General features: G+C 44.6%; 1 protein-coding gene and 1 pseudogene across 1 annotated transcript in view; both read right to left on the minus strand.

Annotated features, from left to right (window-relative positions):
- LOC103784189 (arf-GAP with GTPase, ANK repeat and PH domain-containing protein 5-like) overlaps positions 1–14,942 on the minus strand; it is a 63,776-nt pseudogene extending 48,834 nt beyond the window's left edge.
- The window catches only part of LOC117974457 (poly(ADP-ribose) glycohydrolase-like), a 93,336-nt gene continuing 85,639 nt past the window's right edge, over positions 13,009–20,705 (minus strand). Inside the window, 1 exon segment of the mRNA XM_055092749.2 lies at positions 13,009–13,140. Coding sequence (XP_054948724.2) covers positions 13,113–13,140 — 28 coding nt within the window. The 3' untranslated portion in view covers positions 13,009–13,112.

Genomic DNA, 20,705 nt, shown 5'->3' on the forward strand with positions numbered 1-20,705 from the left:
GGTCAGGAAGTTCCCTTTCCTGCTCAAGGAAAGGGGTGACAGAGGGCACCTGGAAAATCGGGCCACTCCCACCCGAATACTGCACTTTTCCGATGGGCTTAGGAAACGGGGCACCAGGAGATTATATCCCACACCTGGCTGGGAGGCTCCTACGCCCACGGAGGCTTGCTGATTGCTAGCACAGCAGTCTGAGATCAAACTGCAAGGTGGCAGGGAGGCTGGGGGAGGGGCGCCTGCCATTGCCCAGGCTCGCTTAGGTAAACAAAGCAGCCGGGAAGCTCGAACTGCGTGGAGCCCACCACAGCTCAAGGAGGCCTGCCTGCCTCTGTAGGCTCCACCTCTGGGGGCAGGGCACAGACAAACAAAAAGACAGCAGTAACCTCTGCAGACTTAAATGTCCCTGTCTGACAGCTTTGAGGAGAGCAGTGATTCTCCCAGCATGCAGCTGGAGATCTGAGAACGGGCAGACTGCCTCCTCAAGTGGGTCCCTAATCCCTCACCCCTGAGCAGCCTAACTGGGAGGCACCCCCCAGTAGGGGCAGACTGACACCTCACACGGCCGGGTACTCCTCTGAGACAAAACTTCCAAAACTTCCAGAGGAACGATCAGACAGCAGCATTCGCGGATCACAAAAATTCAGGGTTCTGCAGACACTGCTGCTGATACCCAGGCAAACAGGGTCTGGAGTGGACCTCTAGCAAACTCCAACAGACCTGCAGCTGAGGGTCTTGTCTGTTAGAAGGAAAACTAACAAACAGAAAGGACATCCACACCAAAAACCCATCTGTACATCACCATCATCAAAGACCAAAAGTAGATAAAACCACAAAGATGGGGAAAAAACAGAGCAGAAAAACTGGAAACTCTAAAAAGAAGAGTGCCTCTCCTCCTCCAGAGGAACGCAGTTCCCCACCAGCAACGGAACAAAGCTGGACGGAGAATGACTTTGACGAGTTGAGAGAAGGCTTCAGACGATCAAACTACTCCGAGCTACAGGAGGAAATTCAAACCAAAGGCAAAGAAGTTAAGAACTTTGAAAAAAATTTAGACAAATGTATAACTAGAATAACCAATGCGGAGAAGTCCTTAAAGGAGCTGATGTAGCTGAAAGCCAAGGCTCGAGAACTATGTGAAGAATGCAGAAGCCTCAGGAGCCGATGCGATCAACTGGAAGAAAGGGTACCAGTGATGGAAGATGAAATGAATGAAATTAAGTGATAAGGGAAGTTTAGAGAAAAAAGAATAAAAAGAAAAGAACAAAGCCTCCGAGAAATGGGACTATGTGAAAAGACCAAATCTGCGTCTGATTGGTGTACCTGAAAGTGACAGGGAGACTGGAACCAAGTTGGAAAACACTCTGCAGGATATTATCCAGGAGAACTTCCCCAATCTAGCAAGGCAGCCCAACATTCAGATTCAGGAAATACAGAGAATGCCACAAAGATACTCCTCGAGAAGAGCAACTCCAAGACACATAATTGTCAGATTCACCAAAGTTGAAATGAAGGAAAAAATGTTAAGGGCAGCCAGAGAGAAAGGTCAGGTTACCCTCAAAGGGAAGCCCATCAGACTAACAGCTGATCTCTCTGCAGAAACTCTACAAGCCAGAAGAGAGTGGGGGCCAATATTCAACATTCTTAAAGAAAAGAATTTTCAACCCAGAATTTCATATCCAGCCAAACTAAGCTTCATAAGTGAAGGAGAAATTAAATACTTTACAGACAAGCAAATGCTGACCGATTTTGTCACCACCAGGCCTGCCCTAAAAGAGCTCCAGAAGGAAGCACTCAACATGGAAAGGCACAACCGGTACCAGCCGCTGCAAAATCATGCCAAAATGTAAAGACCATTGAGACTAGGAAGAAACTGCATCAACTAACGAGCAAAATCACCAGCTAACATCATAATGACAGGATCAAATTCACATATAACAATATTAACCTTAAATGTAAATGGACTAAATGCTCCAATTAAAAGACACAGACTGGCAAATTGGATAAAGAGTCAAGACCCATCAGTGTGCTGTATTCAGGAAACCCATCTCACATGCAGAGACACACATAGGCTCAAAATAAAAGGATGGAGGAAGATCTACCAAGCAAATGGAAAACAAAAAAAGGCAGGGGTTGCAATCCTAGTCTCTGATAAAACGGACTTTAACCAACAAAGATCAAAAGAGACAAAGAAGGCCATTACATAATGGTAAACGGATCAATTCAACAAGAAGAGCTAACTATCCTAAATATATATGCACCCAATACAGGAGCACCCAGATTCATAAAGCAAGTCCTGAGTGACCTACAAAGAGACTTAGACTTCCACACAATAATAATGGGAGAATTTAACACCCTACTGTCAACATTAGACAGATCAACGAGACAGAAAGTTAACAAGGATACCCAGGAATTGCACTCAGCTCTGCACCAAGCAGACCTAATAGACATCTACAGAACTCTCCACTCCAAATCAACAGAATATACATTTTTTTCAGCACCACACCACACCTATTCCAAAATTGACCACATAGTTGGAAGTAAAGCTCTCCTCAGCAAATGTAAAAGAACAGAAATTATAACAAACTGTCTCTCAGACCACAGTGCAATCAAACTAGAACTCAGGATAAAGAAACTCACTCAAAACTGCTCAACTACATGGAAACTGAACAGCCTGCTCCTGAATGACTACTGGGTACATAACGAAATGAAGGCAGAAATAAAGATGTTCTTTGAAACCAACGAGAACAAAGACACAACATACCAGAATCTCTGAGACACATTCAAAGCAGTGTGTAGAGGGAAATTTATAGCACTAAATGCCCACAAGAGAAAGCAGGAAAGATCCAAAATTGACACCCTAACATCACAATTAAAAGAACTAGAAAAGCAAGAGCAAACACATTCAAAAGCTAGCAGAAGGCAAGAAATAACTAAAATCAGAGCAGAACTGAAGGAAATACAGACACAAAAAACCCTTCAAAAAATTAATGAATCCAGGAGCTGGTTTTTTGAAAGGATCAACAAAATTGGTAGACTGCTAGCAAGACTAATAAAGAAAAAAAGAGAGAAGAATCAAATAGACACAATAAAAAATGATAAAGGGGATATCACCATCAATCCCACAGAAATACAAACTACCATCAGAGAATACTACAAACACCTCTACGCAAATAAACTAGAAAATCTAGAAGAAATGGATAAATTCCTTGACACATACACTCTCCCAAGACTAAACCAGGAAGAAGTTGAATCTCTGAATAGACCAATAACAGGATCTGAAATTCTGGCAATAATCAATACCTTACCAACCAAAAAGAGTCCAGGACCAGATGGATTCACAGCCGAATTCTACCAGAGGTACAAGGAGGAACTGGTACCATTCCTTCTGAAACTATTCCAATCAATAGAAAAAGAGGGAATCCTCCCTAACTCATTTTATGAGGCCAGCATCATCCTGATACCAAAGCCAGGCAGAGACACAACCAAAAAACAGAATTTCAGACAAATATCCTTGATGAACATTGATGCAAAAATCCTCAATAAAATACTGGCAAACCGAATCCAGCAGCACATCAAAAAGCTTATCCACCATGACCAAGTGGGCTTCATCCCTGGGATGCAAGGCTGGTTCAATATATGCAAATCAATAAATGTAATCCAGCATATAAACAAAACCAAAGACAAAAACCACATGATTATCTCAATAGATGCAGAAAAGGCCTTTGACAAAATTCAACAACGCTTCATGCTAAAAACTCAATAAATTAGGTACTGATGGGACGTGTCTCAAAATAATAAGAGCTATCTATGACAAACCCACAGCCAATATCATACTGAATGGGCAAAAACTGGAAGCATTCCCTTTGAAAACTGGCACAAGACAGGGATGCCCTCTCTCACCACTCCTATTCAACATAGGGTTGCAAGTTCTGGCCAGGGCAATTAGGCAGGAGAAAGAAATAAAGGGTATTCAATTAGGAAAAGAGGAAGTCAAATTGTCTCTGTTTGCAGACAACATGATTGTATATCTAGAAAACCCCAGTGTCTCAGCCCAAAATCTCCTTAAGCTGATAAGCAACTTCAGCAAAGTCTCAGGATACAAAATCAATGTACAAAAATCACAAGCATTCTCATACACCAATAACAGACAAAGAGAGAGCCAAATCATGAGTGAACTCCCATTCACAATTGCTTCAAAGAGAATAAAATACTTAGGAATCCAACTTACAAGGGACGTGAAGGACCTCTTCAAGGAGAACTACAAACCACTGCTCAATGAAATAAAAGAGGATACAAACAAATGGAAGAACATTCCATGCTTATGGGTAGGAAGAATCAATATCATGAAAATGGCCATACTGCCCAAGGTAATTTATAGATTCAATGCCATCCCCATCAAGCTACCAATGACTTTCTTCACAGAATTGGAAAAAACTACTTTAAAGTTCATATGGAACCAAAAAAGAGCCCGCATTGCCAAGTCAATCCTAAGCCAAAAGAACACAGCTGGAGGCATCATGCTACCTGACTTCAAACTATACTACAAGGCTACAGTAACCAAAACAGCATGGTACTGGTACCAAAACAGAGATATAGATCAATGGAACAGAACAGAGCCCTCAGAAATAACACTGCATATCTACAACTATCTGATCTTTGACAAACCTGGCAAAAACAAGCAATGGGGAAAGGATTCCCTATTTAATAAATGGTGCTGGGAAAACTGGCTAGCCATATGTAGAAAGCTGAAACTGGATCTCTTCCTTACACCTTATACAAAAATTAATTCAAGATGGATTAAAGACTTAAACGTTAGACCTAAAACCATAAAAACCCTAGAAGAAAACCTAGGCATTACCATTCAGGACATAGGCATGGGCAAGGACTTCATGACTAAAACACCAAAAGCAATGGCAACAAAAGCTAAAATTGACAAATGGGATCTAATTAAACTAAGAGCTTCTGCACAGCAAAAGAAACTACCATCAGAGTGAACAGGCAACCTACAAAATGGGAGAAAATTTTCACAACCTACTCATCTGACAAAGGGCTAGTATCCAGAGTCTACAATGAACTCAAACAAATTTACAAGAAAAAAACAAACAACCCCATCAAAAAGTGGGCAAAGGATATGAACAGACACTTCTCAAAAGAAGACGTTTATGCAGCCAAAAGACACATGAAAAAATGCTCATCATCACTGGCCATCAGAGAAATGCAAATCAAAACCACAATGAGATACCATCTCACACCAGTTAGAATGGCAATCATTAAAAAGTCAGGAAACAACAGGTGCTGGAGAGGATGTGGAGAAATAGGAACACTTTTACACTGTTGGTGGGACTGTAAACTAGTTCAACCATGGTGGAAGTCAGTGTGGTGATTCCTCAGGGATCTAGAACTGGAAATACCATTTGACCCAGCCATCCCATTACTGGGTATATACCCAAAGGACTATAAATCATGCTGCTATAAAGACACATGCAGACGTATGTTTATTGCGGCACTATTCACAATAGCAAAGACTTGGAACCAACCCAAATGTCCAACAATGATAGACTGGATTAAGAAAATGTGGCACATATACACCATGGAATACTATGCAGCCATAAAAAATGATGAGTTCATGTCCTTTGTAGGGACATGGATGAAATTGGAAATCATCATTCTCAGTAAACTATTGCAGGGACAAAAAAACCAAACACCACATGTTCTCACTCATAGATGGGAATTGAACAATGAGAACACATGGACGCAGGAAGGGGAACATCACACTCTGGGGACTGTTGTGGGGTGTGGGAAGGGGGGAGGGATAGCATTAGGAGACATACCGAATGCTAAATGACGAGTTAATGGGTGCAGCACACCAGCATGGCACATGTATACATATGTAACTAACCGGCACATTGTGCACATGTACCCTAAAACTTAAAGTATAATAATGATAAAAAAAAAAGAAAAAAAATACAGCTGGAATAAATTCTAGTGTCCAACAGCACACCAGGGTGACTATAATTTATTATATAATTCAGAATAACTAAAAGAATGAAATTAAAATGTTCCTAACACAAAGAAATGATAAATGTTTGAAGCGACGGATATCTGAATTACCCTGATTTGATCATCACACATTGTATGCTTCTATCAAAATACTACGTGTACCCCATAAATATGTACAACTATTATGTATCCATAACAACTAAAATAAAAAAAAGTAAAGGCATCTCTTAATATGTATATCTTTAAAATTAGAAACTTGCTACGTTTTAAATAAAAGAGAAACAAATGACTTCTATGAACTATTTCAATCATTTCAAGTATACAAGATTTAGTAATCTTTACACAACTTTACATTAATAACACTTATTTTTACTAATAGTAGCATTACATGTTCAAAATTTGAACATTATTTAGTTTTCTGACATTACAATGGTATAACTTTAAAATCTGTATTACTTTTTACTTTATATTTTAGGAGTTTCCCTGGGCCAAAGTATAGAATCTGTAGCTCTAGAAAAAACTAAATAAAAATGAAAAAACCAAGCTATCTGTCACCTCACACTTCCTAATCAATATGGCTTATTTTTTTGCTAATTTTTTTTTTTTTTTTTTTTTTTTGAGATGAAATTTCGCTCTTGTTGCCCAGGTTGGAGTACAATGGCGCGATCTTGGCTCACCACAACCTCCGCCTCCCAGGCTGAAGCGATTCTCCTGCCTCAGCCTCCTAAGTAGCTGGGATTATAGGCATACGCCACCTCACCTGGCTAATTTTGTATTTTTAGTAGAGACGGGGTTTCTGCATGTTGGTCAGGCTGGTCTCGAACTCCCGACCTCAGGTGATCCGCCCACTTCAGCCTCCCAAAGTGCTGGGATTACAGGTGTGAGCCACTGCGTCTGGACTTTTTTTTTTCTTTTTTGCTAATTTGTATTTTATTTTTGCTAATTTAAAAGACAGTTAATAGAATGTCAGAAATAGTGAACATTATCATTTCCATAAATGCAAGAGCGTGTACATTTTCCATACACTGAGTACTGTCTGAATTTTCTATTGATAAACTCTGACCACTTCTTCAGGCAATTCATGTACTTACTTTAGCATTATCATTAAGGATGAAGGTTCTAGAACCATCAGGAACAAGGGTCCCATCTTCACACAAGTTACTTAACTGCTGGGAGGCTCTATTTCATCTTATGTAAACTACAGATAATACCTACTCACCTCAAGGGTGTATCAAGGGTTTATGTAAGCTAAATTTGTAGAAAGCAGTTAGCACAGTGCCAGGAAGGGTCCAAGAAGAAATGGTACTTACTATGATATATTCGTACATATATATGTATGCATGTAAATGAGCTCTTATTAGCTGTGTTCATTAAAGGTTTTCTCCATCCTGTGATTTGCTTTTAGAGTTTGGAATACATTTCATTGTGCACATTCCATTTGTATTATTAATATGACAACATTTATTCCTATTATTATTATCATCAATTCAATCACATCTACTATATCTCTGATGATGACGATGATTCCTTTAATAATCACAAAAGTCTCTTCCCTTCATCACGGGGTAAATAACCTATCACAATGCTGTGAGTCTCCATCGGCACCCCAGGCTGCCCCTGCTGACTTACCAGATCTGCTACTTTAGCCAGATCAATCATCATGTTAATGTCACACCCATATTCAATAATGGTGAGTCTGCGCTTTTTACCTATAAGTGAAAAGATGAAAATTTTACTTTAAAAAGACCCTGAAAAAACTCTAAGCATCAACTCTAATTTTCATTTTTTAATTGCATCCAGTAAAACACTAGGTACATTTACAGGAGTGTACCAGAAGTTCATTTTTATAGGCAAAAACTGGTAAAATAAAATAAATTCCATCCTGTTTTTCTTGCTGTGTTCTAAATTTAAATAATATTAAGTCTACTCAGATGAATAAAAGTGCTCAAACAGGGAAAATTCTGACTGGACAGGCTCCATGATAACCATGATCCTGCTGTTCAGCTGCAGGCCAATGTCTTCGCCTCTGTCAAAACTCCCGTATTCCCACTATCGCTAAAAACATCCTTAAACATAATGCAACAGAATATTCATAACGATAATTATGTCTAAATTAAGGTAATAAGAAAACGGTCAAGAAAATATGGGCTGGGCACCGTGGCTCACACCTGTAGTCCTGGCACCTTGGGAGGCCAAGGCAGGTGGATCCCTTGAGCCCAGGAGTTTTGAGACCAGCCTGGGCCACATGGGGAAACCCCATCTCTACAAAACAGAAAATAAAAAAAGAAAAATTAGCCAGGCATGGTGGCATACACTACTCAGGAGGCTAAGGTAGGAGGATTGCTTGAGCCTGGGAGGTTGAGGCTGCAGTGAGCTGTAATCACACCACTGCATTCCAGCCTGTGCCACAGAGCAAGACTCTGTCTCAAACAAACAAAAAAAAAAAAAAAAGAAAGAAAGAAAAGAAAATATGGATGCTCCAAAGATAAAGAAAAGCCTCAATCCAACTATGTTATTGCAATAACAAGAGATTTCAGAGTGTACATTGCCATTCTACCACTGGAAGTTTGTTTCATCTTCCCTCAAACTTGGAAAGGTCACCATCTCCCAAAGCAGACAAATTCTCACAGGAAAAAGAGAAAACACACACTTCCACCAGCATGTGGCTTCATAAGGGCAAGCATGTGCACCTGGCACATAGGAGGTACGTGCTGTCTGTTAAATGATATGTTCACAGTGACCAGGCCTGCTAGGCTCTTCCAAGGAACATGCTTGGCAAAGCCATAGAGCAGTCAGGATAGGATATGTATCACATCCTTATCTCTGGGAACTTACCCTGTTCTGAAGTTATAGCTAACTTAGTAAAAGTATAAGAGAAGTAACATGATATGACAGTATTTAACATGTTCCACTCAAGAAAACAAGAAACACATGCACGTCCCTCAGATGACAACAGCCACGCCAACTCTGTGTCTGCGGTGGCATCTCCTACCTGACACAATCGTCACAGGGCCTCTGATCTCAGTCAACTTCTGCCAATGAAGTTCTGAATGAGGCATTATATCAAAGTGCTCTTTCCAACTTTGGAGGCCCCATCACCACTACCACTATTGGTGGGGGCTCTAGTGGAGTTCGATCAATCACTGGAATATGATGCTTTTTTGTCTTTAAATCCTGAGTCCTATTCATTAAAAACAAAAAAAAGAAAGTAAACTCACTTTCAAAATAGAGTAAAAGTAGACTTTTTAAGTATACTTATAGATATGAGTACTTTAGTATATTTTATAGAGTACAACAGACAATATATAAATATAATTAACTTATCAATTATTAACTTAACTTCTGACCCCCATCCAAATAACTGCTATTCAATAAAGATGTAACAAGATGACTTCAATAGTATAGAGAGTTGAAATTTAAACACTCCTTAAATCTGACTGTTTTATGAGTGATTTTAATAGTTTTTTTAAAAACCAAAAGGTAAATACCGAGGCAGTGCATCATAATGGATAAGAACAGAGGCTCTGGAGTTAAATTTGGCTCTCCTATTTACTGGTTATATGATTGGAGGTAACTTGTTTTCTTGACCTCAGTTTTCTTGTCCATAAAAAGAGGGCAAGAATGATTCCTACTCTGGTAAGGCTGCTGGAAGCATTTAGTTGAATAATGTTTAAAGTACACTGCTAAGAATATCACAAGGACTCACTAAATAAAGCTATGTACCGATTCTCCTGCCTCAGCCTGCCGAGTGCCTGCGATTGCAGGCGTGTGCCGCCACGCCTGACTGGTTTTCGTATTTTTTTGGTGGAGACGGGGTTTCGATGTGTCGGCTGGGCTGGTCTCCAGCTCCTAACCGCGAGTGATCTGCCAGCCTCGGCCTCCCGAGGTGCCGGGATTGCAGACGGAGTCTCGTTAACTCAGTGCTCAATGGCGCCCAGGCTGGAGTGCAGTGGCGTGATCTCGGCTCGCTACAACCACCTCCCAGCTGCCTGCCTTGGCCTCCCTAAGTGCCGAGATTGCAGCCTCTGCCTGGCAGCCACCCCGTCTGAGAAGTGAGGAGCGTTTCCGCCTGACTGCCCATCGTCTGGGATGTGAGGAGCCCCTCTGCCTGGCTGCCCAGTCTGGAAAGTGAGGAGCGTCTCTGCCCGGCCGCCATCCCATCTAGGAAGTGAGGAGCACCTCTTCCCGGCCGCCATCACATCTGGGAAGTGAGGAGCGTCTCTGTCCGGCCGCCCATCGTCTGAGATGTGGGGAGCACCTCTGCCCTGCCGCCCCGTCCGGGATGTGAGGAGTGTCTCTGCCCGGCCGCCCTGTCTGAGAAGTGAGGAGACCCTCTGCCTGGCAACCGCCCCGTCTGAGAAGTGAGGAGCCCCTCCGCCCGGCAGCCACCCCGTCTGAGAAGTGAGGAGCGTCCTCCCTCCTCGTCTGGGAGGGAGGTGGGGGGGTCAGCCCCCCGCCTGGCCAGCCGCCCCGTCCGGGAGGTGAGGGGCACCTCTGCCCGGCCGCCCCTACCGGGAAGTGAGGAGCCCCTCTGCCCGGCCAGCCGCCTCGTCCGGGAGGGAGGTGGGGGGGTCAGCCCCCCGCCTGGCCAGCCGCCCCGTCCGGGAGGCGAGGGGTGCCTCTGCCCGGCCGCCCCTACTGGGAAGTGAGGAGCCCCTCTGCCCGGCCAGCCGCCCCGTCCGGGAGGGAGGTGGGGGGGTCAGCCCCCCTCCCGGCCAGCCGCCCCATCCGGGAGGGAGGTGGGGGGGTCAGCCCCCCGCCCGGCCAGCCGCCCCGTCCGGGAGGGAGGTGGGGGGATCAGCCCCCCACCTGGCCAGCCGCCCCGTCCGGGAGGGAGGTGGGGGGATCAGCCCCCTGCCCGGCCAGCCGCCCTGTCCAGGAGGTGGGGGGGGGCGCCTCTGCCCGGCCGCCCCTACTGGGAAGTGAGGAGCCCCTCTGCCCGGCCAGCTGCTCTGTCTGGGAGGGAGGTGGGGGGGTCAGCCCCCGGCCCGGCCAGCCGCCCCGTCCGGGAGAGAGGTGGGGGGGTTAGCCCCCCGCCTGGCCAGCCGCCCCATCCGGGAGGTGAGGGGCGCCTCTGCCCGGCCGCCCCTTCTGGGAAGTGAGGAGCCCCTCTGCCCGGCCAGCCGCCCCGTCCGGGAGGGAGGTGGGGGGGTCAGCCCCCCGCCCGGCCAGCCGCCCCGTCCGGGAAGGAGGTGTGGGGGTCTGCCCCCCGCCCGGCCAGCCGCCCCGTCCGGGAGGGAGGTGGGGGGTCAGCCCCCCGCCCGGCCAGCCGCCCCGTCCGGGAGGGAGGTGGGGGGGTCAGCCCCCCGCCCGGCCAGCCGCCCCGTCCGGGAGGGAGGTGGGGGGGTCAGCCCCCCGCCCGGCCAGCCGCCCCGTCCGGGAGGGAGGTGGGGGGGTCAGCCCCCCGCCCGGCCAGCCGCCCCGTCCGGGAGGGAGGTGGGGGGGTCAGCCCCCCGCCCGGCCAGCCGCCCCGTCCGGGAGGGAGGTGGGGGGTCAGCCCCCCGCCCGGCCAGCCGCCCCGTCCGGGAGGGAGGTGGGGGGGTCAGCCCCCCACCCGGCCAGCCGCCCCGTCCGGGAGGGAGGTGGGGGGGTCAGCCCCCCGCCCGGCCAGCCGCCCCGTCCGGGAGGGAGGTGGGGGGATCAGCCCCCTGCCCGGCCAGCCGCCCTGTCCGGGAGGTGAGGGGCGCCTCTGCCCAGCCGCCCCTACCGGGAAGTGAGGAGCCCCTCTGCCCGGCCAGCCGCCCCCTCCAGGAGGGAGGTGGGGGGGTCAGCCCCCCGCCGGGCCAGCCGCCCCGTCGGGGAAGTGAGGGGCGCCTCTGCCCGGCCGCCCCTACCGGGAAGTGAGGAGCCCCTCTGCCCGGCCAGCCGCCCTGTCCGGGAGGGAGGTGGGGGGTCAGCCCCCCGTCCAGCCAGCCGCCCCGTCCGGGAGGGAGGTGGGGGGGGTCAGCCCCCCGCCCGGCCAGCCGCCCCGTCCGGGAGGTGAGGGGTGCTTCTGCCCGGCCGCCCCTACTGGGAAGTGAGGAGCTCCTCTGCCCGGCCACCACCCCATCTGGGAGGTGTACTCAACAGCTCATTGAGAACGGGCCATGAAGACAATGGCGGTTTTGTGGAATAGAAAGGGGGGAAAGGTGGCGAAAAGATTGAGAAATCGGATGGTTGCTGTGTCTGTGTAGAAAGAGGTAGACATGGGAGACTTTTCATTTTGTTCTGTACTAAGAAAAATTCTTCTGCCTTGGGATCCTGTTGATCTGTGACCTTACCCCCAGCCCTGTGCTCTCTGAAACATGTGCTGTATCCACTCAGGGTTGAATGGATTAAGGGCGGTGCAAGATGTGCTTTGTTAAACAGATGCTTGAAGGCAGCATGTTCGTTAAGAGTCATCACCACTCCTTAATCTCAAGTACCCAGGGACACAAACACTGCGGAAGGCCGCAGGGTCCTCTGCCTAGGAAAACCAGAGAACTTTGTTCACTTGTTTATCTGCTGACCTTCCCTCCACTATTGTCCTGTGACCCTGCCAAATCCCCCTCTGCGAGAAACACCCAAGAATGATCAATAAAAAAGAAAAAAAATAAATAAAAAAATAAAGCTATGTTAGTATTAAATACTGTAATTTTTGTATTTTATATTACAACTTTGTAAAACATATCCGGAGGGAAAAAGCACACTTATCACCATAGAAACAGTTTAAAGTTTAGGAACAAATTCTATAAATTCTTGTATCTTGTGCAAGAAACACCAACCAGTGTGCAGATGCTGGAGGCAAGGCAGCTTCTATGGGAAGTCTTCTCACGTTTTAGTGAAAGCCACACGGCATGCATCTCCATGTCCTTTGGAGCTGGACTAGACTTGTGAATCCAAATGTCACCCGTGAGAGGCTCCTACTATTTAAAAAGAATCAATGGAAGAAGAATCAGACTGTAGCTAAACATACCTGGGAAAGGATCAAGCCATCCGCACAGCAGACTGAACTGCAAAAGCTTTGGGATTTCTCTTCCAGGCATCTTCCTCGTCTCCTAGCTGGAGATCTTGCAGATGCCGCTTCTTTTTCTTTCCAGCTTTGGGTCCACTGTTTTTCTTTCTGTGTTTCTTCTGGTCCTTAGTCTCCACAGTGGCTATTTACCAATAACAAGTAACTCTAACCTACAAGGAAGAAGGTTAGGGTAAGGAGGTGGGAAAAGCATTTTACAATCCAGGCAATACCCAGGGAAAAACATTAAATTTTATTTATTTCTTTATGAAGACATGATGTATTTGTTCACTGAACAAGGGTAGAAACTGCTTAACCATCCCCAATTTCATTTCTCTCTGTTATGCTATAAATTAGATGAGTTACCTCTGCTAAGGTTACATTTTATGGTTAAGTTACTTTTTATTCATCTTAAGTGTCAACATTATTCATCTTAAGTGTCAACATCACCAGTATCTATTTCTGCAAGGATGGAAATATTCTATATCTGTACTTTTCAGCCATTTAGCCATTAGCCACATGTGGTTACTTGAAATGTTCTTAAAGAAACTGAAAAAATGAATTTTTAATTAATTTCATTCTAACTCTAAATAGTCACATGTCGCTACCATACTGGACAGCTCAGACCTAGGTATCAACTGGACTAATGAAGTGGTTTCCTAACTTAAACTTAAATTGTAATAAAAAATTTAAAACGTTTTTATGAACTTCCGATAGGATCGCAGTATTACTTTTAGTACCTGTCAACTCTGTAAAACTCCTGAATTATAACTCATCTACACACATTTGAAAAACAGTAGTATCTGTATGTGTGAGATATGACTGGTTCTAAATGATGCCTGGAGACCCCATGGACTTACAGAGACCCTTGCAGTGATTTCTGAGGTACCCGGGAATCTGTGGCCAATAAATTGGTAATCACTGAATTAGTGAGTTTTTTAAGAATATCAGGCTGCATAAAATCTGACAGCTTGATTGAAAGAAAGCGGGACAGGGTGCCATTTCATTCGATTAAGGTCCTGTATTAATTCCGTTTAATAAATGTTTGGTCTATCTATGATGTACTAGCCACTGTGCCAGTGAATGGATATAGCTATGATCTGACTTGCAGAGGAAATCCAAACTAGTACCTTCCGTGCAATAAGGGATACATTGCAAGGCTGCACAGGGTGCTACTGGAGCACAGAAGTGAGTCAGAGGCTTCCCACAGACACACAACAAGAGCGGAAACAGAAAGTCTTTATATATCACCATAACGTCAAGGAACACCGGCTGGGAGTTAGGAGAGCTGGGCACTAGGAACGCTTTGAAACTGAATAGCTGTGGGATTTCCGAGGTTATGTTGCTTCTCTACTATATGTTAGTTCCGAAGGTGTACTAACGTTTCTCTTTCTTTTGCTCTTGGTGGGAAAAGCACAATTTGGGGTCAACAGATTCGGCTCAGGTCCAAGTCGCCTGCTGGGACCACGTCGCCAGGAAACGACGTCTCCCGCACACCTTCCCTCCCCGTCAGGCTCTCTGCAGGGATTCACCCCGTTCCCTCTCCCAGCGACTCCCGGGCACACCTCCGTTAGAGGCGAAATATGCTGCTCCTGGGGAGCAAAGATAACCCGGAGGACCGGGGAAGGACCTTCCCACGCGCACGACTCGCGATCTTCCCAGTGCCCCAGAGCCAGGGACCCCACTGCCGCCTACCCCAGCCCGCAGCACCGAACCTGTTCACAATTGCGACTCCTCAGGTCCGCTTCGACACCGCCGGAAACGGAAATGCACCGTCGCGCCGACACGCGGGGAGGGAAACAAAAAGGCAGAAAAGAGACCGGCGCCTGGACGACTTCCAGGGGAGAGCTGGAAGACTAGTCAACAGCTGTGTGCGGGCGCCGGCGCCGTCTGCGCAGTGCGTTCCACCGGGTCCGCATCCCTCCCGATTCCGCCCCACCCCGCCCTCGGTATCCGCTGCCTCAACTCCCGCGGTGGGACTCCGGAGCAGCGTACACCGCCCTCGCCTTAGTCCTCCGCGAAGGCCAGGGCAGCTGTGCGGCCTGACGCGGATTAGTTGGTGCGGTGCAAAAGCCAGAAGGAGACACATTTGGTCCTGGCCACCCCGGAGTCACCGTGCCCGGGACAAATGGACTATGGCTTGACTGGGAGTCCACTTCCTCCTCTTTAAAGATGACAGATGAGGGAGATCTCAGGTTCTGGGGGTGCCCTAAAGCCCTCTTTTGGCGGGAAGCGGTGGCTCATGCCTGTAATCCCAGCCCTTTGGGAGGCTGAGGCGGGAGGATCGCTTGAGCCCAGGAGTTCAAGACCAGCCTGGGCAACTTAGGGAGGACCCCCACCCCCGCCCGCCCCGTCTCGCGGAAAAAAAAAGAAAGGAAGAAAATTAGCCAGGCACGGTGGCTTACGCCTGTAATCCCAGCATTTTGGGAGTCCAAGGCAGGAGGATTGCTTGAGCCCAGCAGTTCAAGACCAGCCTGGGCAACACAGGGAGGCTGCCTCTCTATCAATCAATCAATCAGTCAATCAATGCCGGCGTCGTGGCGGGCGCCTGTGGTCCCTGTGGTCCCAGCTACTCTGGAGGCTGAGGCGGAACGATCGCTTGAGCCTTGGAGGCGGAGGTTGCAGTGAGCTGAGATCGAGCCACTGCACTCCAGCCTGGGCGACAGAGCAAGACACTGTCTCAAAGAAAAATAAATAAAATAAGGCCCTCTTTTTCCAGGACCAACAGACTCTGATGGCAGGGACAAACTGACCCAGCCTAAACTGCCTCGCCTTCCCTGCTCCCGGGAAAGGGGCTTTCCCTGAGGGAAGGTAGCATCTTGCCATTTTCTTCCTGCACAGCTTTGCCTTCCCAGGGATCGGCCCATTGCCACCTGAGGAAATGCCTTGGAGTCCATCTAACCCACAGCCCAGGTACTTGGGACGCCTACAGAGCCTACATTGTCAGAGGATGCATCTTCTTCTAGTCTTGGAGGGGTTCCTTTCAATAAGATCCCACCAGTGCACTCAAGGCTCAATTCTACACCAAAAAACTAGGCCCACTCCTGTCACCGAGACCCCCAGGCTTCAGGTCCTGTCACAGGGACCTTGTTTTCGCCCCCAGCAGCCCCCAGGTATTCACTCTGCATAGGCTATATACTGGATGCTAGACAAGAGAGGCTACCCACGTGGCGCATGCTTCCCTTATCTGTGAAGAGCTTAGGATGTTGTAACTTCTTCACACTATGCCTCTTACTTCATGGAGATGTCAGTATCCGGGTAGATAATCCTTCCAACATCCTTTTGGTCTCATGAAGCCCACTCCTGTCCTCTGCCCTACCTCAGCTTCCCCCTCCCTCCATGATCAGACCTTAGACTTTGTCAGGTCCAAGGACTGCAAACCCCACCGTAGCCCACTCTGACCACCACGTCCTAGCTATCCAGGTTACTCCCTATACTGCCCTGAAACAAAACTCTTGCAACCTTACCAGTACCTCCAATCCAGATCTTACTACCTTTTCACTGTTTCTTCCTTCCTTTATGACTTTTCCCTCTCTAGTGAGCGACCTTAAACTCCATGGCCAACCATTCTCATTGGTCCCTTGCACACCTCCTCAGCTCACCCACCTCCCTGTCACCTCCTATCTGCTTAGTAAGATGGGAGCCCTGGATAAACCTAGCTCTCCATCTATTCCATGCCACAACGATGCAACTAAACATGGCTGGAGGAAAACAGGACCATGCCAGCAGTCCTCACTTTAATCATTCTTTTTCCGGTCTATTCAATATCCCATTGTTCCAAATGAGTATTTCGCACTTCTTCCTCTCTGTTCAATCCTTCCTACTGCCTCCCCCTTCCTTGCCTCCTGAAATAAGAAGGGAAAAAAGACCTTTTGAAAAAAGAAGGGATAGGTGTCCACAACTCAGTGTGAAGTGTTTAAAAAAGAGCCACACAAGCACGAAGAAAGCCAGAAGTGAGTAACCTGCAGAAAAGTAGGTAAAGGTTCTGATCTGGATCCAGATGAGAAATTGAATGGCAAGTGAAAATCAGGAAATATTTTGAAGAAGATAAATGTTCCTGGATATCTTTGAATACTTGGTAAATTATTAAGTTCTTATATATAATAAAGCAAGATTGTAGGTTTGTCTTTTTATTCAGGAATTTGAGGAAAATGTGTCTCCAAGGACTATTGAAATCTGAGACATATGTTGTGGGTACATTAAGGAGAAGGTATAGTAGTGTTTAAGAATTTAAAAATATATTTAGGTCTCGTCTTGTAAGTCAGCCCTTCTCCTTACATTAACTATATGACTCCTTCATAGTGGATTATTATTCCATCCAAAATTTCCTGTTTCAAAAGCCACATTTGGTTCATGCAGATATGAAAAGATGCCATAGTAGGAGAAAAAAGTTTGGAGATGATTAAGATGCAAACAGGAGTATTCAGTAATACTTTAGTAAGCTTATACGAATATGATAAAATACAGTTTTAATTTGGCTTCTAAGTACACTTTATTCTAGACATTATAAATCACCATCACTTGAGAGAAAAAAAGAGAACCAGAGATGAATATATACTTTCCAACATAATGTAAAGGCATAGTAGCATCCTCAACATGACATATGCTGTGCTCCTAAATATTAAGGATAAGATGCTAAAATTTGTCTTCATCCCCATGTTTTGGGTTCTAAAATATTAGATGTAGAAAAAAAGTAAAAAGAAACCACTCTAAGACAAGGAATTTTATTTTCATAAAACATCCATATCCACATAATTTGTAGGCAGTTTCCTAAATGGCTTTCAGTGATCCCCTTTTCTTAATATTCATATCCTGTCCTTTCAGCTTCATAGTTGGCTTGAGATTAATCACACTTGAGCTTAATCACTTCCAAGTCTAGATGACAAAAGCCTTTGACTTTTTTCTTGCACATTCTTTTTTGCCTTCTTATTTATTAGCCCTGTTGAAGCTGCTTCCATGTTGTGAGATGCTTTATGGGTAACATCCATGTGGTTAAACAGTGAAGTAGGCCTCTTGCCAACCACCAATTAAGAATAACCATGGAGGAACTGAGTCCCACCAACAGCTACTTGAGTCACTATAAAAGTGGACTCATCACTGATTGAACCTTGGTATAACGATAGCCCAACTGACACCTTGATTTTAGCCTTGTGAGATATTCAGACAAAGAGAATGCAGCTAAGCATTATCTGAATTTCTGACTCAATGGAAACTGTGAGATAATAAATGTTTGCTGCTTTATCCACTAAGATTTTGGATAATTTGTGAAACAAACACATAACTAATACACATACATACACAACTTGCAAGATAAAATATAACTTTAGAGGAAAAAAGAAGAAATCAAGCAAGAACTGGATGCAGTTAACATAAACTAAGCTCAACATATTTCATTACAGCATGTGGAAATTGTAAAGTATCTTTTTCTCATATATGTTAAGTACTCAGTAAAAAATTACAGTATTGCTGAAATCTGTATACTGAAGTTGAAAAAGACAAAACTTAGAGGATGTATGGGATGTAGTGAAAACATAATTGAAAGATTCAAAATCAAAATTTGTATAACAGAATTTGTGTTTGAAGAAAAATGTAAAGAGTTACAAAAAGTGTGTCCCCTTCTCTGACAGTAATTATTACCCTATTTGCTATAATATAATAAATAAGGTTTTGAGTAGCAAATTTGTGGCAGATTTAAGCAACAATCCAGGTAAACAGACACCTTTCTTTCAATAAGGGAGCAGGAAATGACAATTACATTATTCAGCAAAAACATTTTATCTTTGTTTACAGACTTTGTGTGTGTGTGTGTGACTGTTTCTCACAAATTGCAAAGGTCCCCAATCTTAACAAAGAATTTATTTGACCATTAACTATATTTCATGTGTAACCTTTATTTTATAACATGAAATTATATATTGAATTTGGATTTTTACATTTTGTTAATTACTACTTCACAAGAAGGGGAAAAATAAAAAATCTTCAAAAAGCACTTACAGCTCAATGATTTAAATCAATTCACCAGGCTATGCTTGTGGCAGATAATAAAACATTAAATTCTTCTCCCAAAGCTAAGTTGATTACTCTGAGTACCTACCTGTGTTCTTCCAAAATTTTATAAATTACATGGGATTGGAGCTCAGATGAAATTTAGATTGCTTTTTTTCCAACTTTTAAGTTCAGTGGTACATGATCATGATTAAATGATGGCTAAAATGAGGATCTAAATCTATTGTATCATTACTTTACAATCAGAAATAAATGATAACAGTAAAGTATTTTATTAACTTATTTCTGAGGTAATAGAAGAGGAATATATATGATAAGGAAGAATGAATTGATTTGGACTGGTAAGGAAATGTGATTTTAAGAGAAATTTACACACCTAGTTAGTATGCAGGAAGGTGTGGAATGCAAAAAAGACCTGAGATAAAATTAATGGCTTAAAAAATTCTGATAGCCCAAACAGCCATGCACCATTATATTCACAAACAAAATAAGCACATGCTGAAACATTACCTTAATGTGAGGAAAAACTTGATGTGCCGGGAATAGTGAGAAATGACATATTTCCTGGACTGGCCAGACTGCTTTTTTAGTAAATTGGAGCCACAAAATCAAGGTATATATTCAATCCATGAATGTTTTGATTTCTCATTTGCAGCATTTTGAGGTTTTGATACATCAAAGCATTCTGAATAATAAAATCTCACATCTAATGTTGATAAATATGACCACAACAAGCTCTAAAATTCTACAGTCCTTGCCTTTCTGCCTGAACCTTGCCCCCCAAAAATAATTTATTTCAGGCATTTCCAGTCAAAATTTTAAAACTGATACTAATTTTGTGTAGTTTGGGTCATGTTTATGACATATTAATTAGTCATAGTTGTCAAGAAACAGAATGACCTAGGTAATATGCTCAACTCTGAAGCTAGGCTGTCAGGTTTTGAAACCAATGGATTAAGAACAGGGAAGTGGCTGGGCGCAGTGGCTTATGCCTGTAATTCCAGCACTTTCAGGGGCCGAGACAGGTGGATCACTTGAGATCAGGATTTTGAGACCCGCCTGGCCAACATGGGTGAAACTCCATCTCTACCCCAAATACAAAAATTAGCCAAGCGTGCTGGCACACATCTGTAATCCAAGCTACTCAGGAGGCTGAGACAGGAGAATAGCTTGAACCCGGGAGGTGGGGATTGCAGTGAGCCGAGATCGTGCCACTGCACTCCAGCCTGAGTGACATAGTGAGACTCTGTCTCAAAAACAAAACAAAACAAGTAAGGGGTAATTCTCCAAGGAAAACTACCATTATTTTATCAAAATAATGAAGGAAACATTCTGGTCAGTCAAACCAACCTATGTCTATAATCAAAGAGCAAGCTTTACAGAGAAATTTTTAATACAGAACTGAAATATTATTCATAAGTGATTGGAGTATTCTGGGGAATAGATGCTAGTAAAAGTTAAGAAAAATTTATGCATTTTCTTGCCTTATAAGAAGTCAATTAGGGTGAAATTCATGTTGTAAAAGCATTTACATATAAATTAACTTCAAGAAAAAATTTGCTGGAGATATTAGCAGAACACGTTGTACTTTACAAAAATAATGCATGAATTTGGTCTAGGCTGGGTTGAATATGTTTAGAAAAACACAGTCTTTTGAAGAAAAAGTTAGAATGCAATATCTCAAGTAATAACTAGTGACAATGAAGATAATAAAGTGTTCTTATGAGCCCAA

This window comes from Pan paniscus, chromosome 8 (assembly GCF_029289425.2).
Source record: "Pan paniscus chromosome 8, NHGRI_mPanPan1-v2.0_pri, whole genome shotgun sequence".
NCBI lineage: Eukaryota > Metazoa > Chordata > Mammalia > Primates > Hominidae > Pan > Pan paniscus.